A 25,556-nucleotide genomic window follows, 5' to 3' on the forward strand; every position below is an offset into this window, starting at 1 on the left:
ACAGAGTTCATTTCTTCATTCATTCAACAAATATTTATTGAGTAGCTTGTGCCACCAATATTTGTATTTTAAGATACATTTTCAATGTGTATGGAAGAAAGCTAAACACATTAATATGGCTGTAATTATAATAAAAAACATTATTATAGAAGTCACATGAGAACTTCCTGACCCACACAAATAATGTCTAACCTATACTTTGAGGTCCAGAGCATCAACTAATTGTGTTATGCTATGCCATCTATTTTGTATTATTGATCTTTGTTTTATCTTCTTGCTTTTTCATTTCTACACACATCTACAATACTATTCAATGTTTAATACACATATGCATGTATATATTTAATATTTCTTAATATATGCAGTAAACTTATTCCCCTTGGATCTATAGCAACTATTATTTCTCATGAACTCTCTTCTGTTGGGCTTTCATCAAATCTATGAATATTTTTAAAATGTTTTTGGGGCCGGACGCAGTGGCTCATGCCTGTAATCCCAGCACTTTGGGAGGCTGAGGTGGGTGGATCATGAGGTTAGGAGTTCAAGACCAGCCTGGCCAACATAGTGAAACCCTGTCTCTACTAAAAGTACATTTTTAAAAAATTAACCAGATGTGGTGGTGGGTGCCTGTATTCCCAGCCACTCAGGAGGTGGAGGCAGGAGAATCACTTGAACCGGGGAAGAGGAGGTTGCAGTGAGTGGAGATCACACCACTGCACTCTACCCTGGGCGACAGTGTGAGTCTCCTTCTCAAAAAAAAAAAAAAAAGTGTCTACTGTACCTATTGGATAAATTGGTCCTGGATATATCAACTGAGTTCTAGTGATGCTTATCTTCTCCGACTTCCTCATGTTGCACTTGAAAATACTGAAGCTTGGAGCATCTAAATAACACATTCAGAATGACAGTAGCAGAGCCTGACTTTGAAACAAGAGCTCTTTCCACTCTACTTTTTTTTTTAATTTTTATTTTTACCTTCATTAACCTCCAGGCTTCTAAATCCATGCTGCATTGCTGTTGTGGATGGTAGAGTGTGTGACATGACTAAGCCTAGTTGCTACATTGGTTCCCCTCCAAAGCCACTCCAACATTACCATCGACATAAAAACAGTGCATTTGCTATGCATTTGCAGTTTTGTCACTATCCCAGTCAGACTGCTACCTAAAATCTCTCCTGTAAAAAAAATCCCACATTGCCATAGACCACAATTTGGTTTGTGACAATTTGCTGCGGGGTTATGTATGTGTTCATGTGTCTAGACCCAGTGATAGATGATGTAGTGTGCATGGAATGGTGTGCAGTTGTGTGTGTATTCCTGTGTCACGCCCCAGTGACAGATGATGTAGGGTGCATGGAACAGTGTGGGGTTGTGTGTGTGTGTGTGTGTGTGTGATGCCCAGTGATGGATGGTGTAGGGTACATGGGACAGCGTGGGGTTGTGTGTGTGTTCGTGTGTCATGCCCACTGATGGATGATGTAGGGTGCATGGGACAGTGTAGGGTTGTGTGTGTGTGTGTGTGTGTGTGTGTGTGTGTGTCATGCCACAGTGACAGATGATGTAGGCTGAATGGGACAGTGTGGAGCTGTGTGTGTATGTATGTGTCATGCCCCAGTGATGGATGATGTAGGCTACATGGGATGGTGTGGGGTTGTATGTGTGTGTGTGTGTGTGTCACGCCCCAGTGATGGATGATGTAGGGTGCATGGGATGGTGTAGGGTTGTATGTGTGCGTGTGTGTGTGTGTGTGTGTGTGTGTGTGTGTCATGCCCCAGTGATGGATGATGTAGGGTGCATGGGATGGTGTGGGGTTGTGTGTGTATGTATGTGTCATGCCATAGTGATGGATGATGTAGGGTGCATGGGATGGTGTAGGGTTGTGTGTGTGTTCATGTGTCATGCCCCAGCGATGGATGATGTAGGATGCATGGGATGGTGTGCAGTTGTGTGTGTGTGTCACACCCCAGTGATGGATGATGTAGGGTGCAAGGGATGGTGTGGAGTTGTGTGTGTGTGTCATGCCCCGGTGATGGATGATTTAGGGTGCATGGGACTGTGTGGGGTTGTGCATGTGCTCGTGTGTCATGTCCTGGTGATGGATGATGTAGGGTACATGCAATGGTGTTGAGTTGTGTGTGTGTGTCTCTCCCAGTGATGGGTGATTTAGGGTGCATGGGACATTGTGGGGTTGTGTGTGTGTGTGTGTGTCATGCCCAGTGATGAATGATGTAGGTGCATGGGACGTGTGGAGTTGTGTGGTGTGTCACGCCCAGTAATGGATGATGTAGGGTGCATAGGACAGTGTGGAGTTGCATATGTGTGTGTATGTGTGTTTGTGTGTGTGTGTGTGTGTGTGTGTGTCATGCCCAGTGATGGATGATGTATGGTGCATGGGACAGTGTGGGGTTATATATGTGTGTGTGTATGTGTGTGTGTGTGTCATGCCCAGTGGTGGATGATGTATGGTGCATGGGACAGTGTGGGGTTGTGTGTGTGTCATGCCCAGTGATGGATGATGTAGGGTGCATGGGACAGTGTGGGGTCGTGTGTGTGCATATGTTCGTGCACTTTTGACTACAGCCTGACCAGATACCAGGGAGAACTCAACTCAAACCAGTTGATGTGCAGGGAGCAGAGTTATCTCATAAGCCTAGAACTTTTCATCTGGGAGCTTCTGAATCTTTGCTTTGGTAAGTAGGCATATTTTGTGTTCTTATAAACTGCTGATCTCTGCAGGACCTACGATTAAACACTGAGAGTATCATGACATTATGATTTATGGTGCTGTTTATTTGCACAAAAAGTAGAGTGACAGATAATCCCTTAGTGAGAAACTAACCCCACTGCTTTCTCTGAATTGTGTTGTGTCACAAGCTGTTGTTACGAACACATTTCAAAGTGCACCATTCCAAATGCTGAAGCAGAAATCTTCAAACCAGGATAAGGCTGACTTCCCAAGGGTTTCACAAGCAAAGAGAGTGTTAATTAAATCTATATTCAGATTCTCAACTTTCACATATATACTTTCTTAAAAACAATTTTCCTAAAATATACCTTTCTCCTGCTTTACAAGAGAAATATTATACCTTTTACTAATTTCTTATTTATTCTAGAGCTTTGCCCTTGGATATAAATACATTCGTATGCCAAAGATGATTCAAAATATTGGTATAGGTATTAAGAATTTGAATATTTTAAATGATATTGCAGCAAATCCTTTTTCAAGTATGGTGATTTCCATTTAGTTCCTTTCATCAGCTTTGAGGGAGCACTCAATTAAGTTGTCAGCTTTGACTAAATTTTGATATTAAATCACTATGTAATTTGGGGCATATAACTTGGAAGGACTTCAAGGAATTGAGACCTTGCTACAATAAAACTTCTAATTCCATTTACTTATTCATATGAATGAAGTTTCTCAGGTTTAAATCCTTGAAAATGAAATGTGGGAATAATATTGATGCTAAACTTGTTGGATTTTGTTGATAAATAATATTCATTTATGGATATATGAACAAATAGGGGAAAGCTCCTCCTCTCTTAGAGACCAATCTTCAATAGTAATTTAAATACAAAGGTTTAAATTACTTGTCAAAACTTGTAGTATATTTACCTTAGTTTATTTAATTGTGTACTAAAAGTAGCTGTCATGCTAACTCAATAGAATAGAAAAACATTTTAACACATAGAGACTTATGGTTGTAGAAAATTAAAATTTTATATTATATTTTTATTTTGCAAAGAAGTACAATAATCAAGAAAATACTTTAAGCTTAAAATGTGTTGTCTTAGGCTAAATAATGTAGAAGTGGGATAGAAATAAGTATTCAAGGAGAGAAAAATGAATAACGTAAAATTTCTTATTACTAAGAGTCTGCTTGTGGTCTTTTAAGTGATGAGGATTGCAGATCACGCTAGTACTTTATTCCATTGGATAAACTTTAAGAAATTATGTAACAATTTTATTTTTAAAGTCTAATTTTTGTAATACATTGGAAAATCCAATCTTCTTTTGCTTTTAAAATTTGGGATAAAAAATTGTAGCTTTCCACTTAGAAAGGTGTAAGAGGTAACGTAGTGCTCCAGGATATTTTTGGAGGTATAGGAGCAAAAATATTGCTGCTGAAGAGCACAACTCTGCAGGCTTCATGAAGGGACCTAAGTGCTTGTCTCTGAACCTGGGCTCTGCCTCTACTCAGGCAGATTGCAGGACGAGTGCAACGATTTTAAATTTAGTGGTAATCTTCCTGTGGAAGTGGTTTTCTCCCTGAACAGAGTATTTCTAGGGATTTCCCTGGCTTTGGGGCCAGCTCACAAGAGTGTGTGGGGCGAGGGAGTCGGCGAGTCTCCTAGTCTCCCATCACAGTGGTCAACTCTACCCACTGTTTCCTGTTTTGGCTTGTTTGTTTAAACTTTTAAATAAGATGTGGTTTAAACAAAGTTTCCAAAAAGAGATGTTTCCCATTTAACCTGTTTGTTCGTTTGTTTACACTTTTTTAAGCAAAATTTCGTCAGCAAATTCTGTACCATACGAGACAAAACAGAAAGTGAGAGAGAGCGAGAGAACTTGTTTTAAATATTTTAAAATTTTAGAGGACTGGTACAGTGCTTCCGATAAGGGCGCAACATCTAAGAAAGGAAAATGCAAGTCAGTGTGCATCCCCTGCTTTAATCTGACATAGTTTTCTGTTTCCTTGCATCACCAAATACCAAGATTCACCTCTTATGGTCTCTTGTGGGAGACCATAAAGGTCACTTTCAAGCTAACTTAGCATTTATCTGCTGTTCTGCAGTAAGTCTTCAGATCATGAATGCCTAAGATGGGGCGGCCACCGCTCCCCACTGCTGAGACTCAATGAGTGTAAATGATTTGCCCAAGCTTGCTCACCTGAATGTACATAGGGTTAACACAGTAATTCTTATTCTTCCAGGGCTTATGCATTTTCAAAATCTGATAAAAGCCATGGTCAGACTTCTTCAAAACATATGCATACTTGCAGTATTTTAGACAATCTCAGATGGTTCATGACCTACTAAATCTGTCCATGTATAATGGGGCCCGAGTTCAAGATTCTGTGTTAACTGTAAGGCAACTGACAAGGATTTTGTGTGCAGGTGTGGAGAATGGATGATGTTTAAAAATCTTCTTCGAGTAACAATCTTCCTCTGAAACCTGCTTGGGGTGGGCAGGCCTTCTCACACCTGCTCCTACTCTGCATTATAGTCTTCAGGATGCTGCTCTGTCCTGTGTCACTAAGCAAGTTAAGTACGAAAACAAGAGGAAATTCCTCTCTAGAAGCATCCATATGCTCTGCTAGTCTTTGATGTGCTCTGGAAGCCTGGTTCAACTGGAAGTTGCTGGAAAGGAGTCAGAGACTCGGTCATTAGAATAACATCCTGTGCCTCTGTAAGCCTTCATTAAGCACCATGATTATCTTTAATTTTACTTTAATAAAGAACTAGGCTGGGTGGGGTGGCTCGGGCCTGTAATCCCAGCAATTTAGGAGGCCAAGGTGGGCAGATTGCTTGAGGTCAGGAGTTCGAGAACAGCCTGGCAACGTGGTAAAACCTCGTCTCCACTGAAAATACAAAAATTAGTTGGACATAGTGGCGCATGTCCGTAGTCCCAGCTACTTGGGAGGCTGAGGCAAGAGAATCGCTCGAACCCATAAGGCGGAGGTGGCAGTGAGCCAAGACACTCCAGCCTTGGCGACAGAGTGAGACTCTTTCTCAAAAAACAAAACAAAACAAACAAAAAAAACTAATAATGATTGCAGGGTAAAGAAAGAAGCAGAGAGAAAGTGGAATAAGCAAATGCCTTGACCTAACTTTTCATAGAAGGAGGTACCAGAGGCTAGTAGGTGTCCCATGGCTTGCCACGTTCCAGGTGGCTTACAAAGTTGGCAGGAATAGTGCCACAGAAACGAGATCCTGTTCTCTTTGTCTACATTGTAGACCACAGTTTTGTGCTTTTAAGAAGGCAGAATCAAACAATGTCCCTCCCTTGACCCTTTGTCCTCCTGCCCATATCAGCCCAATTTCTCTCCTTCCTCTATAGCTAAACTTTCTTAACTTGCTTGCCTCCCCTTTACTCTCCAGCCCACTGCCCCATCATCCTAGCAAAGTGTTCCTGCAAACTTCATTGCTGACATCCTCATTACCAAACCAAATGAAGACTTTCCACCCTTATCTTCCTTGACCTTTCTGTAGCAATAAATACCACTACTTCCTTTTGCCCAAAATGCTTCCCTTAGCTCTTCTGTTGTTCTTCTGCTCTAATGTTTGAGAAACTTTTCTGAGTCTTCTGAATCTACCTCAATCCTCTGCCTTCCCTTGCAGAGGTAAGGGTTTCTCTAGGTTCCCACTTCCATGGCCCTATTCTCTTCTCATTCTTCTGCTTTACTGGAAAGTAAAGATGACCTCCTTATGGTCATCTGTTTCCAATGTCCTCTAATCAGCATCTCCATTTCTGAATATTCTCTTGAGCAGGAGGTCCACAATTTAAATGCACAACAAACATGTGAGTATACAACTGAGGAAGCTACTGACAGAGGCTTCTCAAGGGCAAGGACTATTACTCACTCAGGTCTGAATCCCCAGCCATGGTAGGGCACATACTTAATGCTTAATAAACATTTTATGGATAAATGAATGAATGAATAATGGCAGAGGAATGACTGAAAGTAAGATAAAAATATGCTAAATAGAAAAATGTTGGAAAAATACATAATAATTATAACTGAGTGTATTACTTTTACATTAGTGATAATATCTAAGTGAACAAATAAAATGGTGAAGACGGACATAATTCCAGTCCTCATAGAATGCACATTCTATTGGTAGATATGACAATGAAACAAATACTAATAACTATGCAATAGTACTAAGCAAGTAAACATGAAAAATATTAATAGAATATAGCCATAAGCGCTAGGTAGGAAATGAAAGTTATGTGATAGAATGACTGTGTCACTATGTTGGTCAGGAACGTCAGGGAAGACCTCTTTAATGAGATAATGTTTAAGTGGAGAGAAGAATGACAAGAAACCAGTCAGTGAGAAGCAGGAAGAAGAGCATTAAAGGAAGAAGAAAAAGCTATTTCAAAGGCCTTAAGGTGGAAGCAAACTGCAGTGTGTTCAAAGAACATGAAGACATTAGTGTGGCCAGAATGGAATGAGCAATGGAGAGAAAAATATGAGATGGGGGTAGTGACAGATCACATCAGGCTTTGGGATCCAAAACAAGCAGATGAGATTTTATTCTAAGGGCAACGATAAGCCAATGGAGGTTGGGCAGGGTGGCTCACACCTGTAATCCTAACACTTGGTGAGGCCAAGGCAGGCAGATCACTTGAGTTCAGGAGTTTAAGACCAGCCTTACCAACATGGAGAAACCCCATCTCCACTAAAAACACAAAAATTAGCCGGGCATGGTGGCACATGCCTGTAATCCCAGCTACTCAGGAGGCCGAGACAGGAGAATCACTTGAACCGAGGAGACAGAGGTTGCAGTGAGCTGAGATGGCACTACTGCACTCCAGCCTGCTGAAGATTGGGAGGTCCTCGAGTTTAATTGAAAATGTAGTTTGAAACCAGATCTTGTGGGTCACAAATACCAGTTGGCAGAAGGGATCTAATTGCAGGGTTCTGAACAGAGAAGTATCATGAACACATGCACTTAATGGTGGTATGATTTTTTTCGGGGGGCTGGGGGATAGGGTCTTGCTCTGTTGCCCAGGATAACATGCAGTGGCATGATCTGGGTTCACTGAAACCTCCACCTCCCAGGCTCAAGCGATCTTCCCAGCTCAGCCTCCTGAGTAACTGGGACTACAGGCATGTACCACCGCACTCAGCTAATTTTTTTGTAGAGATAAGTTCTCACTATATTGCCCAGACTGGCCTGGAGCTCCTGGGCTCAAGCAAAACTCTTTTGTTGGCCTCCAAAAATGCTGAGATTATAGGGGTGAGAGTGGTGCGATATTTTTTTTTTTTTTTTCAATGAGTTAGAATCAGGGAGATTGCACTGCAAAAGAAGAGGCTATTGCAATGGTCCAGTGAGAGTTAAAGAGGGACTGGTTTGGTCTGGCATCAGTGGGAATGCAAATGGGGGAGGTGAATAGGAGGGTCATGGAGGACGCAGAACTATATAACTTGTTGGTAGCAAAGCCCAGATGTTACAAGCTATTACAGCTAATACATTAGTTCCCTTATGTTTCTGGATGATGGTTGTGGTAGTGGTGTGGCACAGATATGAGTAGCCCAGCTTAGGGGTGGAAAAAGAAATACAGTGAGAAAAGAGGTTGTCTCTAAGCCAAAGAGCAAATTATGAATATAGACAGGAAGGGACCTAGGACATCAACATTTAGAATCCAAGCATATACTTAATTTAGACTACTAATTGCCATTATTTTGAGTAAACTATTAGCATTAAAAATAAAGTACCATACTTAAATTTTTAAAAAAGTCATTGGATCGGAGATGAGTTATATCTCTACAAATAGTAAGGATTTGCTCTGCATTTGACTTCATAAAGTTTCAGGTTTACTTTTCAATCAGAGAGATTAGACACCTTGAAGACAATATAACGAATGTCATTTATAAAACCACTGTGTACCTACTCTCTAGGGTTAGGTCCAGGGTTTTTTCTAAGCACAGCTTTTTATGTAGTAAGTCATTTTGATTTTTGAGGATTTGATTAATAAGCTTCTACTTAAAGATCTCTGAAGATGCACATTCTAAGAGCTGGTGGCCAGCCCAGGAGAGTCTGAACTATTTTAGTTGCATTTTGAAAAACAGGTAATGAAAAGAAGAGTAAGGACTAGAAGCCACATAGCTAAGGTGGTTAAAAGGTATAAATGGAAAATAATCCAGACCTGCTCCTTAGCCCACTAAAACTTTTTGTTTTGTTTTGTTTTGTTTTGTTTTGGAGACGAGTCTTGCTCTGTCACCCAGGCTGGAGTGCAGTGGCATGATCTCGGCTCACTGCCACCTCCACCTCCTGGGTTCAAGAGATTGTTCTGCCTCAGCCTCCTGAGTAGCTGGGATTACAGGCGCATGCCAACATGCCCAGCTAATTTTTGTATGTTTAGTAAAGATGGTGTTTCACCCTGTTGGCCAGGCTGCTCTTGAACTCCCGACTTCAAGTGACCCATGCACCTCAGCCTCCCAAAGTGCTGGGATTACGGGCATGAGCCACTGCGCCCAGCCGTAGCCTGCTAAAACTTTGACAAACATCAATGCAATTTAACTATAAGTTCCCAGTCAAGAGTTACTCCTCTGAGATCTATCTGATTGAAAACACCCCACCAGAAAAACCTTATCCTCATTTTCTCAGGTCCTAAAAGTTAATTAAAGCCACTCTCTGAACTGGAAGCAAAACTTACAGAGGGGCTTCTGAACACAAAGCACAGGAGGCAATCGAGAAGGGTTCTGATCGTGGGATCCACACGGAGGTCTGGGAACCTCCTGTGGTTGTCTCTGAAGGTTGGTGTTTATGTGGATGTTTTTGCTTTCATCTGAGAAAGACAAGTTGTAACTTTCATCAAAATCTCAAAGAACTCTATGATCCAATAATTATGTTCATACCTTTGAAATGCAGAAGGATACCAAGGAGAGTAGAAGGAAGAGAGGAAGAACTGCTCATTTAAGTTAACCAATTCAGAAGTATGACATGCAAAAAGATAAGACAAAAGTAACTCATATCCTCATGTCATTGTGGTTCAAACTTAGGACAGGCTCAAACTCCTTCCTCTTCTCTTTATCATACTCTCATTCCTGTTTTCCCCAACACGGAACCCCACATTATAAGTAGTTGAAAACTGTGCTATAGTAAAGCAAAGAAGTGGGATGAATCAGATGTATGCGGTACTTTTTTCTGGAGTCCCACAGAAAGGTGCTCAAAAACAGAGAGCTGCCTGTTTCCTCCATAGCCACAGACTGCAGGATTTCAGACCCTGGGACTACGTGGGATACTCTTGGAAAGTCTGGGGAAAATTAGAAGTAGCCTAACCATGTGCATTTTATCTAGGTGCATATAACATTGCTGAGTTCAAAATGCCTAGCTATCCTTGGATCTTTCCTGAATCCTAAACCCCACCATTCCTAAGATTGTTCTTTTTCTTGTAACAATAATGGCTAACATTTACTAACACTTACTATGTGTCAGGCTCAGATCTGGATGCTTTTCAGCAAAATCTTATTTAATCCTCATGATAAAACTATAGAGTATTATTACTATATCCATTTTATAGAAGAAGAAACTGAGTCATTAACAAGATTGAGACTTAGGGCAGAAATGGAAACTATGTGTATATTCCAGATCAGTCCCAGAAGATTCATAGGCTCACAGAAAGAAATGGGAGGGATGGGGATGAGAAACTCTTCCATTGTAAGCTTGTCCCAGGGCAGTTGCCCAGTCTTCCATTTATTTCATCATTTATCCCAGACAGAAGTGCAGTCTTGGAAAATGGGGTGACAGGTTTACCATGATCTACTCTCAGAGAACCCCTGTAGATTCCAGTAGGAGGAACAGCAGCTGCAGAGCCAGAGGACAGGACCCAGATCCCAACATCATGTAGCCTAACAGTGCAGCTTAGATAAAACAAAGCCTCTGTAAGCCACAATGACTTCATTTGTAAAATAAAAATAGCAACCTCAACTCACAAAGATGTTGGGAGGGTCAAAGTGGACAGCAAGTTTAAAAGCACTCACAAAATCTAATAGGCAATTCAACATAAAACTCCATGGCTATCGCTGTTCCTCACTTTCTGAAACTTTACCTGCCTGACTTAGTCCCAAACCACTCCAACTCACTTCAACCACTTCCCATGCAGAAAAAAAATAAACTCACCATCTCCTCTGCGACTCTGCTGGTTTTCTGCCTTCCGCCCAACCTGGACTTCTTATAATCTCACTGCCTCCCCTCAGTGTCAGGCTGTTTAGAAAAACAACTTCCTATTCACATTCCAGAAACTCACCACAGCCCTTCCCATGAAGTTAGAATGTTGATAATGCGAGGGTGATGTTGGCAGCTTAGAAACAGTGGTTGCCAAGAGGCAAAGGGGTCACCCCCTTCCATGGGAGATGGTCTGGAGACAGGGCAAGGTGAATCACTCCTGCGCTGAGCAACGTGGTAACAGTACATACACAAAGGTTTCCTTTGATTATGATATAAGCCCCAATTTAAAGTCGTACATTTGGAAAATATGCTTTGAATTAATCATAATGTGATTTTCCAGTGCCCATTTTCCAGTTGTCGTGAAATGTCAGTGAATGTTTACTATTCCAGCAGCCTTCTGAGGGAAAGGAGCAAAAATAGTACAATAAAAATTAGCACAATAAAAATTAGAGAGAAAAGGAAAAAGCCACTAACGGTTTTCTGGCACTTAGGGAAGTTTACTGGTAAGTTTCAAAATGACGTATTAAATAGACATAGGTCACATGAAAGAAATTCTGCTTCTTATATCAGAAATAAAAAGGTATACAAATAGATACCTTTTTATTTTCCTCTTCCCATGGAATATGTAGGACCAAAAAGCTGTTGGCATAGTAGTTAAGACTTGAGCTATGCTGTTAAACAGCCTGAGACCCATCCTGGCTCCGCCTCTGGCTATCCACTGGGCAAATTACTTAAACTCTCTATGCCTCTGTTTCCTCAACTGTAAAATAGAATAACAAAATTTGTCTCACCGGGTTGTTGTAGAATCAAATGAGTTAATATGTAGAGACTGATTGAAATGACACCTGGCCCACAATTGACGCTCAACAAATGTTAGCGATTATTACTACTTTTCAGATTAGATCTCAGACAGCAAAATCAAGTATCAGGTATTTAGTATCAAGTCAGAAAGCCATAACTCCTATTTATACTCTCAGAATTCTATTGTGTAGTAGTAGGTATTATTCTTCATTCACTTCATGATGGTTACAGCTTGTAAATAGGCATCTCATGGATAAATTTAAAATGGAATGAAGTAGAAACATTGGAAGAAAGTCTAAAGGTAAAGATGAATTAGGGCATGTGAGGCTGCATTTGCACTTTGGAATTTGGTACCAAGAAGAAGAAATTAATTATATAGTAGAAGTAGAAAAGATTGTGAAGGAGATGCTGTTGAAGGAATGACTGTAGGGGAATAAGGGAAGCTTAGAGAGATGAAAAACTGAGGAACTTCTTGGCAGCATGATGCAGTTCAGAGTCTAGACCCCAGAGTCAGACTGCCTAGCTCCACCACCTACCAGCTGTGTTGGGCGTTACTCATCTCCCTATGACTCAGTTTCCTCAGTGATGTGGTTTTGCTGTGTCCCCACCCAAATCTCATCTTGAATTGTAGCTCCCATAATTTCCACAGGTTGTGGGAGGGACCTGGTAGGAGATAATGGAATCATGGGGGTGGTTCCCTCATACTGTTCTCATGGTAATGAATAAGTCTCATGAGATCTGATGGTTTTATAAGGGGAAACCCCTTTTGTTTGGTTCTCATTCCTCTCTCTTCCCTGCTGTCATGTAAGACGTATCTTTTGCTTTCTGCCATGATTGTGAGGCCTCCCCAGCCATGTGGAACTGTGAGTCCATTAAACCTCTTTTTTTTTAATAAATTACCCAGTCTTGGGTATGTCTTTATCAGCAGCATGAGAACAGACTAATACACTCAGCAATGTGAATAATAAGGTTAATAATCACCAAACACATAGACGTGTAAGGACAATTAAATGAATTTAAAGTGTTTGGAACAATACTTAGCATGCTGTAAGTGTAAGTTTAAGTGTTGGCTATTATTCTACAAGACTTGCCTCCATGTCTTTCTGTTCTTACTTTCATTCACCAGCCCCTCTTTTTGGCATTGCCTCATGTTTATATATATATATATATATATATATATATATATATATATATATATAGTCTCAGATGGAGATGAGGAAGGGTGGTATGTAGACTAGTAGGTTCTCTTTTTTTTTTTTAATTTTTTTCAGACAGGGTCTCACTCTGTGTCCTTAGGCTGAAGTGCAGTGGCATGATAACTGCTTTCTGCAGCCTTGACCTCCTGGGCTCAAGCAGTTCTCCCACCTCAGCCTCCTGAGTAGCTGGGACTACAGATGTGTACCATCACTCCTGGCTAATTAAAAAAAAAATCTCTAGAGATAGGGTCTCACTATATTTCCCAGGCTGGTCTTGAATTCCTGGGCTCAAGTGATCCTTTCACCTCAGCCTCCCAAAATGTTGGAATTACAGGCATGCGCCCCCATGCCCAACCTGATAGGTTCTTGTTGATAATAAGTTTCATATTAATAAGTGCAACTGGTAATATGTTTTTAAGTTGATGTTGTTAAATTTTAGTGAATATAAAAAAAACATAAAAAGATTCCTATGGAGGTGACATTAGCAAGATAGTGGAGTAGCAGATGTCAGCCTTATGCCCCAAGAAAAAACAAATATAGACAGCTATACACAAATCAAAATAGCCCTCAAGAGGGTGGGGAGTTGCGGGGTGGGGCTCAAGAGCCTGTTAAAGAATTTGGAACAACAAAATGGAGAAAAGAAAACAATATCCATGTAGAAGAATCACTAGTGAGACTGGCCTATATGAGACACCAGGAGATATCTAGGAATAAAGAAAGTTGTAGGCTATCGGTGTCAGTCATGTGGTAAGAGCCACTGTGGCCCCCAGTGTCCTGCTCCACAGAGGACACTGGCATCTTTTGTCACTAAGGTAACCAACAGCCATCCCCACAGCAGGATGCTAGAAAGGGAGACACAGTTGCACCACCCCCCAAACCCCCTCACCAAGAAGCAGCTATTGTACTGCCCCAGGACTGGGGCCAGGGTTGCCACCTCTTGCAACTCTATGTGTTTCCCTGATCCCCAAAAGTTGTGGCTGCTCTGCAGGTATTCACACTCCGGACTGTGGCTCTGTGGCTGCAGTGCACCTACTCATGTCTCAGACACTGGAGTCATTGCTGTTGTGAACTAGATCTCACTGTGGGACCCCAAACCAAGTTCTCTCTGTGAAAGTCTTTGCTCCGGACACCAGTTCAGCCACTGTAGAAAGCTAACCCCTATTCTTGACTCCAGAGCTACTGTAGTAATGTGCACGCCTGTGCTCCAGACCCTGGCTCTGAGGCTGCGCTACACACAACCACACCTCCAACACCAGAGCCACCATTACAGTGAGCTAGTACACACCCTGGGTCCCAGTCCCAGAATCAAGGTTTCTCTGTGCCTGTCCATGCTCCAGTCACCAGCTCAGCCAACAAGGAGAGCTAACCCACACCCTGGATCCTGGAGCCACTGTAGCTCTGCATATACGTGCAGTAAAGTCCCTTGCTCCTCAGTTGCTTTATATGTACCTGCACTTTACACACTATTGTCAATGTGATAGTAAGTATGCCTGTGCCTTGGGCACTGGTGCCATTGCTACCATTGAATCTGGTGCTGTGGTCCCTCCATGCATGCCCATGCTTCAGGCCTTGACTCTTGACCACTCCATGGGCACTATTCATCAAACACCAGTGCCACCACCACCATAAGCAGGCCTGCAAGTTAGACCTAGTTCCAAGAGGAATTTCTTCAGTCACAACTTCCCAGGTGGGGAAAAAAAGAGATACGGAGGACTTGTCACCACTGAAAACCTCAACAGCCTCCTTGCCACTATAGATACCCATAGTGTTGGCTTCTAAGGATCCCTGTAGTCTTCACCGACACCAACCTCAGCTGACAGATCTGCATGGAGACCACACAGCTTTGCCCCCACTGAAGTTAGAACTTTTGCATCCCACCCAGCCAGCATCCTTGCATTATCCTACATAAGATGGTATTTATCCACCAAAGTCAGCCCATACAGCCTGAAATTGCGGCAGATCCACCAGATGCTCAGACATCAGTGTAAGGCAGCAAGAAACATGAAAACCCAAATTAAAATATCACCACCTAAGAAACACAATAATTTCCCAGTAGCTGACCCAAAAGAAATGGAGTACTACAAATGGCCTGACAAGGGATTCAAAATAATTGCTTTTAAAGAAGCTCAGTGACTTTGAAGCAGACACAGAGAAACAATTTGGTGAAATCAGAGAAACAATAAATGGACAGCATAAGAAATATAACAGAAAGATTAAAATGATAAAAAAAGTTGGAGCTGAAAAATATAATGAATGAAGTGAGAAATGCAGTAGAAGTCATCAATAGCAGACTTGATCAAGCAGAAGAAAGAATCTGTGAACTGAAGACAGGTTTTTGAAAATATACAGTGAGAGGAGAAAAAAAGAATGAAAAGAAATGATGAAAGCCTATAGGATTTATGGGACAGCATAAAGAGAGCTAACATTCAGCCAGGCACAGTGGCTCATGCCTATAATTCCAGCACTTCGGGAGGCCAAGGTGGGTGGATCACCTAAGGTCAGGAGTCGACACCAGCCTGACAAACATAGGTGAAACCCCATCTCTACTAAAAATACAAAAAAATTAGCCAGGGATAGTGGCACATGTCTGTAATCCCAGCTACTGGGGAGGCTGAGGCAGCAGAATCTCTTGAACCCAGGAGGCAGAGTTCCAGTGAGCTGAGATCATGCCACTGAACTCTAGCCTGGGTGACAGAGTGAGACTCCATCTCAAAAAATAAAAATGGAAATTAAACTAAAAATTAAAAAAAAGAGAGCTAACATTCACATTACAGTAGTTTAAGAAGGAGAAAATAGAGAAAAAGGAGGTCAGAAAGCATATTTAAAGATTTCTAGCTGAAAATTTCCCAAATCTGAAATAAAATATAAATATTCAGGTACAGGAAGCTTAAAAATCTCCAGTCAGGTTCAATCCAGAAAAGATCACACCAAGACATAATAATCAAACTATCAAAAATCAAAGACAAAGACAAGATCCTAAAATCAGCAAGAGAAAAGAAGCATATCACAGGCAAGAACTGCAATAAGGTTATCACAAGATTTCTCAGCAGAATCCTTCTAGGCCCAGAGAGAGTGAGATGATATATTCAAAATGTTGAAAGAGAAAAAACTGCCAACCAAGAGTTCCATCCTTCAGAAATAAAGGAGAGATAGAGACTTTCCCAAACAAATAAAAGCTGAAGGAGTTCATCAACACCAGACCTGCCTTATAAGAAATGTTAAAGGGAATTTTTCAAGCTGAAAGAAAGGGATGTTAATTAGTAACATGAAAATCTATGAAAGTATAAAAGTCACAGGTAAAAATAAAAACATAGTCAAATTCAGAATTTTCCAATATTATAATGGTGGTGTATAAATCACTTATACCTTTGGAATGAAGATTAAAAGACAAAACTATTCAAAATAATTATAACTACAATAAGTTGTTAACAGATACACAATATAAAAGATGTGAATTATAACATCAAAAACATAAAATCTGAAAAATATTAAAAACCTATAAAATGTGGAGGGAGAGTAAAAGTGTGGAGGTTTTTTTATCATTGAAGTTAAATTTTATCAGCTTAATATAGCCTGTTATAACTATTATGTTTTATCTTTTTTTTTCACATTTCATCATTTTCTTTATTTCTTTTTTTTATTTTATTTATTTATTATTATTATTATTATACTTTAAGTTCTAGGGTACATGTGCATAACGTGCAGGTTTGTTACATATGTATACTTGTGCCATGTTGGTGTGCTGCACCCATCAACTCATCAGCACCCATCAACTCGTCATTTACATCAGGTATAACTCCCAGTGCAATCCTTCCACCCTCCCCCCTCCCCAGATAGGCCCCGGTGTGTGATGTTCCCCTTCCGGAGTCCAAGTGATCTCATTGTTCAGTTCCCACCTATGAGTGAGAACATGCGGTGTTTGGTTTTCTGTTCTTGTGATAGTTTGCTAAGAATGATGGTTTCCAGCTGTATCCATGTCCCTACAAAGGACACAAACTCATCTTTTTTATGGCTGCATAGTATTCCATGGTGTATATGTGCCACATTTTCTTAATCCAGTCTGTCACTGATGGACATTTGGGTTGATTCCAAGTCTTTGCTATTGTGAATAGTGCCGCAATAAACATATGTGTGCATGTGTCTTTATAGCAGCATGATTTATAATCCTTTGGGTATATACCCAGTAATGGGATGGCTGGGTCATATGGTACTTCTAGTTCTAGATCCTTGAGGAATCACCATACTGTTTTCCATAATGGTTGAACTAGTTTACAATCCCACCAACAGTGTAAAAGTGTTCCTATTTCTCCACATCCTCTCCAGCACCTGTTGTTTCCTGACTTTTTAATGATTGCCATTCTAACTGGTGTGAGATGGTATCTCATTGTGGTTTTGATTTGCATTTCTCTGATGGCCAGTGATGACGAGCATTTTTTCATATGTCTGTTGGCTGTATGCATGTCTTCTTTTGACAAATGTCTGTTCATATCCTTTGCCCGCTTTTTGATGGGGTTGTTTGTTTTTTTCTTGTAAATTTGTTTGAGTTCTTTGTAGGTTCTGGATATTAGCCCTTTGTCAGATGAGTAAATTGCAAAAATTTTCTCCCATTCTGTAGGTTGTCTGTTCACTCTGATGGTAGTTTCTTTTGCTGTGCAGAAGCTCTTTAGTTTAATGAGATCCCATTTGTCAATTTTGGCTTTTGCTGCCGTTGCTTTTGGTGTTGTAGACATGAAGTCCTTGCCCATGCCTATGTCCTGAATGGTACTACCTAGGTTTTCTTCTAGGGTTTTTATGGTTTTAGGTCTAACATTTAAGTCTCTAATCCATCTTGAATTAATTTTCGTATAAGGAGTAAGGAAAGGATCCAGTTTCAGCTTTCTACTTATGGCAAGCCAATTTTCCCAGCACCATTTACTAAATAGGGAATCCTTTCCCCATTTCTTGTTTCTCTTAGGTTTGTCAAAGATCAGAAGGCTGTAGATGTGTGGTATTATTTCTGAGGACTCTGTTCTGTTCCATTGGTCTATATCTCTGTTTTGGTACCAGTACCATACTGTTTTGGTTACTGTAGCCTTGTAGTATAGTTTGAAGTCAGGTAGTGTGATGCCTCCAGCTTTGTTCTTTTGACTTAGGATTGTCTTGGCAATGCAGGCTCTTTTTTGGTTCCATATGAACTTTAAAGCAGTTTTTTCCAATTCTGTGAAGAAACTCATTGGTAGCTTGATGGGGATGGCGTTGAATCTATAAATAACCTTGGGCAGTATGGCCATTTTCACGATATTGATTCTTCCTATCCATGAGCATGGTATGTTCTTCCATTTGTTTGTGTCCTCTTTTATTTCACTGAGCAGTGGTTTGTAGTTCTCCTTGAAGAGGTCCTTTACATCCCTTGTAAGTTGGATTCCTAGGTATTTTATTCTCTTTGAAGCAATTGTGAATGGAAGTTCATTCCTGATTTGGCTCTCTGTTTGTCTGTTACTGGTGTATAAGAATGCTTGTGATTTTTGCACATTAATTTTGTATCCTGAGACTTTGCTGAAGTTGCTTATCAGCTTAAGGAGATTTTGGGCTGAGACAATGGGGTTTTCTAAATATACAATCATGTCATCTGCAAACAGGGACAATTTGACTTCTTCTTTTCCTAACTGAATACCCTTGATTTCTTTCTCTTGCCTGATTGCCCTAGCCAGAACTTCCAACACTATGTTGAATAGGAGTGGTGAGAGAGGGCATCCCTGTCTTGTGCCAGTTTTCAAAGGGAATTTTTCCAGTTTTTGTCCATTCAGTATGATATTGGCTGTGGGTTTGTCATAAGTAGCTCTTATTATTTTGAGGTACGTTCCATCAATACTGAATTTATTGATTGTTTTTAGCATGAAGGGCTGTTGAATTTTGTCAAAAGCCTTTTCTGCATCTATTGAGATAATCATGTGGTTCTTGTCTTTGGTTCTGTTTATATACTGGATTACATTTATTGATTTGCGAATGTTGAACCAGCCTTGCATCCCAGGGATGAAGCCCACTTGATCATGGTGGATAAGCTTTTTGATGTGCTGCTGAATCTGGTTTGCCAGTATTTTATTGAGGATTTTTGCATCGATGTTCATCAGGGATATTGGTCTAAAATTCTCTTTTTTTGTTGTGTCTCTGCCAGGCTTTGGTATCAGGATGATTTTGGCCTCATAAAATGAGTTAGGGAGGATTCCCTCTTTTTCTATTGATTGAAATAGTTTCAGAAGGAATGGTACCAGCTCCTTCTTGTACCTCTGGTAGAATTCAGCTGTGAATCCATCTGGTCCTGGACTTTTTTTGGTTGGTAGGCTATTAATTATTGCCTCAATTTCAGAGCCTGCTATTGTTCTATTCAGGGATTCAACTTCTTCCTGGTTTAGTCTTGGAAGAGTGTAAGTGTCCAGGAAATTATCCATTTCTTCTAGATTTTCTAGTTTATTTGCGTAGAGGTGTTTATAGCATTCTCTGATGGTAGTTTGTATTTCTGTGGGGTCGGTGGTGATATCCCGTTTATCATTTTTTACCGCGTCTATTTGATTCTTCTCTCTTTTCTTCTTTATTAGTCTTGATAGCAGCCTATCAATTTTGTTGGTCTTTTCAAAAAACCAACTCCTGGATTCATTGATTTTTTGGAGGGTTTTTTGTGTCTCTATCTCCTTCAGTTCTGCTCTGATCTTAGTTATTTCTTGCCTTCTGCTAGCTTTTGAATGTGTTTGCTCGTGCTTCTCTAGTTCTTTTAATTGTGATGTTAGAGTGTCAATTTTAGATCTTTCCAGCTTTCTCTTGTGGGCATTTAGTGCTATAAATTTCCCTCTACACACTCCTTTAAATGTGTCCCAGAGATTCTGGTATGTTGTATCTTTGTTCTCATTGGTTTCAAAGAACATCTTTATTTCTGCCTTCATTTCGTTATGTACCCAGTAGTCATTCAGGAGCAGGTTGTTCAGTTTCCATGTAGTTGAGTGGTTTTGATTGAGTTTCTTAGTCCTGAGTTCTAGTTTGATTGCACTGTGGTCTGAGAGACAGTTTGTTATAATTTCTGTTCTTGTACATTTGCTGAGGAGTGCTTTACTTCCAATTATGTGGTCAATTTTGGAATAAGTGTGATGTGGTGCTGAGAAGAATGTATATTCTGCTGATTTGGGGTGGAGAGCTCTATAGATGTCTATTAGGTCTGCTTGCTGCAGAGATGAGTTCAATTCCTGGATATCCTTGTTAACTTTCTGTCTCGTTGATCTGCCTAATGTTGACAGTGGAGTGTTGAAATCTCCCATTATTATTGTATGGGAGTCTAAGTCTCTTTGTAAGTCTCTAAGGACTTGCTTTATGAATCTGGGTGCTCCTGTATTGGGTGCATATATATTTAGGATAGTTAGCTCTTCCTGTTGAATTGATCCCTTTACCATTATGTAATGGCCTTCTTTGTCTCTTTTGATCTTTGATGGTTTAAAGTCTGTTTTATCAGAGACTAGTATTGCAACCCCTGCTTTTTTTTTTTGTTCTCCATTTGCTTGGTAGATCTTCCTCCATCCCTTTATTTTGAGCCTATGTATGTCTCTGCATGTGAGATGGGTCTCCTGAATACAGCAGACTGATGGGTCTTGACTCTTTATCCAGTTTGCCAGTCTGTGTCTTTTAATTGGAGGATTTTGTCTATTTACATTTAAGGTTAAGATTGTTATGTGTGAACTTGATCCTGCCATTATTATATTAACTGGTTATTTTGCTCGTTAGTTGATGCAGTTTCTTCCTAGCCTCGATGGTCTTTACATTTTGGCATGTTTTTGCAATGGCTAGTACTGGTTGTTCCTTTCCATGTTTAGTGCTTCCTTCAGGGTTTCTTGTAAGGCAGGCCTGGTGGTGACAAAATCTCTAAGCATTTGCTTATCTGTAAAGGATTTTATTTCTCCTTCACTTATGAAACTTAGTTTGGCTGGATATGAAATTCTGGGTTGAAAATTCTTTTCTTTAAGAATGTTGAATATTGGCCCCCACTCTCTTCTGGCTTGTAGAGTTTCTGCCGAGAGATCTGCTGTTAGTCTGATGGACTTCCCTTTGTGGGTAACCTGACCTTTCTCTCTGGCTGCCCTTAAGATTTTTTCCTTCATTTCAACTTTGGTGAATCTGGCAATTATGTGTCTTGGAGTTGCTCTTCTCGAGGAGTATCTTTGTGGTGTTCTCTGTATTTCCTGGATTTGAATGTTGGCCTGCCCTACTAGGTTGGGGAAGTTCTCCTGGATGATATCCTGAAGAGTGTTTTCCAACTTGGTTCCATTTTCCCCCTCACTTTCAGGCACCCCAATCAGACGTAGATTTGGTCTTTTTACATAATCCCATACTTCCTGCAGGCTTTGTTCATTTCTTTTTCCTCTTTTTTCTTTTGGTTTCTCTTCTCACTTCATTTCATTCATTTGATCCTCAATCGCTGATACTCTTTCTTCCAGTTGATTGAGTCAGTTACTGAAGCTTGTGCATTTGTCACGTATTTCTCGTGTCATGGTTTTCATCTCTGTCATTTCGTTTATGACCTTCTCTGCATTAATTACTCTAGCTATCAATTCTTCCACTCTTTTTTCAAGATTTTTAGTTTCTTTGCGCTGGGTACGTAATTCCTCCTTTAGCTCTGAGAAGTTTTGATGGACTGAAGCCTTCTTCTCTCATCTTGTCAAAGTCATTCTCCATCCAGCTTTGATCTGTTGCTGGCAATGAGCTGCGCTCCTTTGCAGGGGGAGATGCGCTCTTATTTTTTGAATTTCCAGCTTTTCTGCCCTGCTTTTTCCCCATCTTTGTGGTTTTATCTGCCTCTGGTCTTTGATGATGGTGACGTACTGATGGGGTTTTGGTGTAGGTGTCCTTCCTGTTTGATAGTTTTCCTTCTAACAGTCAGGACCCTCAGCTGTAGGTCTGTTGGAGATTGCTTGAGGTCCACTCCAGACCCTGTTTGCCTGGGTGTCAGCAGCAGAGGCTGCAGAAGATAGAATATTGCTGAACAGTGAGTGTACCTGTCTGATTCTTGCTTTGGAGGCTTCCTCTCAGGGGTGTACTCCAGCCTGTGAGGTGTGGGGTGTCAGACTGCCCCTAGTGGGGGATGTCTCCCAGTTAGTCTACTCAGGGGTCAGGGACCCACTTGAGCAGGCAGCCGGTCCCTTCTCAGATCTCAACCTCCGTGTTGGGAGATCCACTGCTCTCTTCAAAGCTGTCAGACAGAGTCGTTTGCATCTGCAGCGGTTTCTGCTGCTTTTTTGTTGTTGTTGTTGTTGTTGTTGTTGTTTAGCTGTGCCCTGTCCCCAGAGGTGGAGTCTACAGAGACAGGCAGGTTTCCTTGAGCTGCTGTGAGCTCCACCCAGTTTGAGCTCCCAGCGGGTTTGTTTACCTACTTAAGCCTCAGCAATGGCGGGCGCCCCTCCCCCAGCCTCGCTGCTGCCTTGAGGTTAGATCTCAGACTGCTGTGCTAGCAGGTCCCTCCGTGGGCGTGGGACCCTTCCGGCCAGGTGTGGGATATAATCTCCTGCTGTGCCTGTTTGCTTAAAGCACAGTATTGGGGTGGGAGTTATCGGATTTTCCAGGTGTTGGGTGTCTCAGTTCCCCTGGCTAGGAAAAGGGATTCCCTTCCCCCTTGCGCTTCCCAGGTGAGGCGATGCCTTGCCCTGCTTCAGCTCTCACTGGTCGGGCTGCAGCAGCTGACCAGCACCGATTGTCCGGCACTCCCTAGTGAGATGAACCCAGTACCTCAGTTGAAAATGCAGACATCACCGGTCTTCTGTGTCGCTGGCGCTGGGAGCTGGAGACTGGAGCTGTTCCTATTCGGCCATCTTGCTTCGCCCCCCTATAACTATTATATGTTTTATCTAAGTCTCAGAGTTAACTACAAAGCAACAACATCACATTAAAAGGATTATTCACCATGATCACATGCAATTTATCCCTGGGATGCAAGGATAGTTCAACATAAGAAAATCTATAAATGTGATACACACATTAGCAGAATGAAGGACAAAAGACATATAATTATCTCAATATATGCAGAAAAAGCATTTGACAAATTTTACCATAATTTTCTGATAACAACTGGTATAGAAGGAATAGTGCCCTCAGATACTAGGAAGGAATAGTACCCTCAGGCATAGAAGGAATGTACCCTCAACAAAATAAAGGCCATATACATAAGCCTACAGCTAACATTATAGTCAATAGTGAAAGATTGAAACCTTTTCCTATAAGATCAGGAGCAAGACAAGGATACTCACTTTTGCCACTTCTATGCAGCATAGTACTGGAAACCCAAGCCAGAGTAATTGGGCAAGAGAAAGAAGTAAAAGACATCAAACTGACAAGAAGAAGTTGTCTATGATTTCAGACAACATGCTCTTATATGTAGAAAACCCTAAAACATGATCTTATATGTAGAAAACCCTAAAAACTTCATTAAAAAACTTTTAGAACTAATAAATGAATTTAGTATAGTTACAGGATGCAAAATCAACATGCAAAAATCAGTAGTGTTTCTGTACACTAACAACAAACTATCTGAAAAAAAATTAAGAAAACAATCTCATTATACCAGCTAGCAAAAAACACATTAAGGAATAAATTTAATCAAACAAGTAAAAGATCTGTATACTGAAAACCATAAAACAAATGGAAGAAGACACAAAGGAATTGAAAGATATCCCATGTTTTTGAATTTGAAAAATTAATATTGTTAAAATGTGTATACTACCCAAAGCAATCTGCAGATTCAATGTAATTCCTATCAAAATTTCAATGGCATTTTTCAGAGAAATAAAAAATAACAATCTTGAAATTCATATAGAACCACAAAAAAATCCTGAATAGCCAAAGCAATCTTAAGCAAAAAGAACAAAGCTAGAAACAGCACACTACCTGATTTCAAAATATACTACAAAGCTATAGTAATTCAAACAGCATACTGGCATAAAGATTGATACTTAGACCAATGAAACATAGTAGAAAGCCAAGAAATAGATTCGTGCATTTACAATCAATTGATTTTTGATAAAGTTGCCAAGAACATTCAATGGTGAAAGGAGGGCCTCTTTAATAAATAATATTGAGAAAACTGGATATCTATATAAAGAAGATTGAGACTGGATTCTTGTCTCACATACATAAATCAAAGGAATATGGATTAAAGACTTAAACATAAGTCCTGAAACTATAAAACAATTAGATGAAAACATACATAAAAAGCTCCATGACATTAGTCTTGGCAATGACTTTGCATATGACTACAAAAGCACAGGCAACAAAAGCAAAAATAAACAAATGGGATAACATCAAACTAAAAAGCTTTTTCCAAAGCAAAGGAAACAATCAACAGAATGAAGAGACAACCTATGGAGCTGAAGAAAATATTTACAAATGATATATCTGATAGAAGATTAATATGCAAAATATGTAAGAAACTCAATAGCAAAATGCACACACACACACAATACACACAAATAACTCAATCAAAAAATTGGCAAAGAACCTGAATAGACATTTCTCCAAAGAAGACATATAAATGGCCAATAGGTATATTTAAAATACTTGACTGATCATCAGGGAAATGCAAATTACAACCACAATGAGATGATCACTTCATACCTGTTAGAATGACTATTATAAAAAAGATGAAAGATAACAAGTGTTGGTAAGGATGCAAACAAAAGGGAACCACTGCACACTGTTGGTGAGAATGCAAATTGGTACAGCCATTATGGAAAATGGTGTGGAGTTTCCTCCAGATGATACAATCCCACCACTGGGTATGTAGCCAAAAAAAAAAAAAAAAAAAAAATGAAATCAGTATGTCAAAGAAATACTAAACTCCCATGTTTTTTGCAGCATTATTCACAATAGCCAAAATATGAAATGAACGTAGGTGTCTGTCAATGGACCAATGGCTTTCAAAGAAAAAGTGGTATATATACACAATGAAATACTACTCAGCCTTTAAAAAGAAGGAAATCCTCAACCCAGTGCGGTGGCTCACGCTTGTAATCCCAACACTTTGGGAGACCAAGGTGGGCAGATCATCTGAGGTCAGGAGTTTGAGACCAACCTGATCAACATGGAGAAACCCTGTTTCTACTACAAATACAAAATTAGCCAGGCGTGGTGGCACATGCCTGTAATCCCAGCTACTCAGGAAGACTGAGGCAGGAGAATCGCTTGAACCCAAGAGGTGGAAGTTGCGGTGAGCCGAGATTAAGCCATTGCACTCCAGCCTGGGCAACAAGAGTGAAACTCCGTCTCAAAAAAAAAAAAAAAGGGCCGGGCGCAGTGGCTCAAGCCTGTAATCCCAGCACTTTGGGAGGCCAAGGCAGGTGGATCACGAGGTCAGGAGATCGAGACCATCCTGGCTAACATGGTGAAACCCCGTCTCTACTAAAAATACAAAAAACTAGCCAGGCGAGGTGGTGGGCGCCTGTAGTCCCAGCTACGCGGAGGCTGAGGCAGGAGAATGGCATGAACGCGGGAGGCGGAGCTTGCAGTGAGCTGAGATCCGGCCACTGCACTCCAGCCTGGGGGGCACAGCGAGGCTCCGTCTCAAAAAAAAAAAAAAAAAAAGGCAATCCTGTCATTCGTTACAACATGGATGAACCTGGAGGACATTACGTTAAATAAAATAAACCAGGCATAG

General features: G+C 40.6%; 1 protein-coding gene across 2 annotated transcripts in view; it reads right to left on the minus strand.

Annotated features, from left to right (window-relative positions):
* SEL (selectin P) overlaps nt 1-10,970 on the minus strand; it is a 42,428-nt gene extending 31,458 nt beyond the window's left edge. Inside the window, exon 1 of one of the 2 annotated variants that reach the window (XM_011760463.3) lies at nt 10,851-10,970. In XM_011760463.3, coding sequence (XP_011758765.2) covers nt 10,851-10,853 — 3 coding nt within the window. In that variant the 5' untranslated portion in view covers nt 10,854-10,970. The remainder of the gene's footprint in view (nt 1-10,850) is intronic. The other variant, XM_011760461.3, reaches the window with a different exon arrangement.
* Nucleotides 10,971-25,556: the final 14,586 nt, after the last annotated feature.

Source organism: Macaca nemestrina, chromosome 1 (assembly GCF_043159975.1).
Source record: "Macaca nemestrina isolate mMacNem1 chromosome 1, mMacNem.hap1, whole genome shotgun sequence".
Classification (NCBI taxonomy): domain Eukaryota; kingdom Metazoa; phylum Chordata; class Mammalia; order Primates; family Cercopithecidae; genus Macaca; species Macaca nemestrina.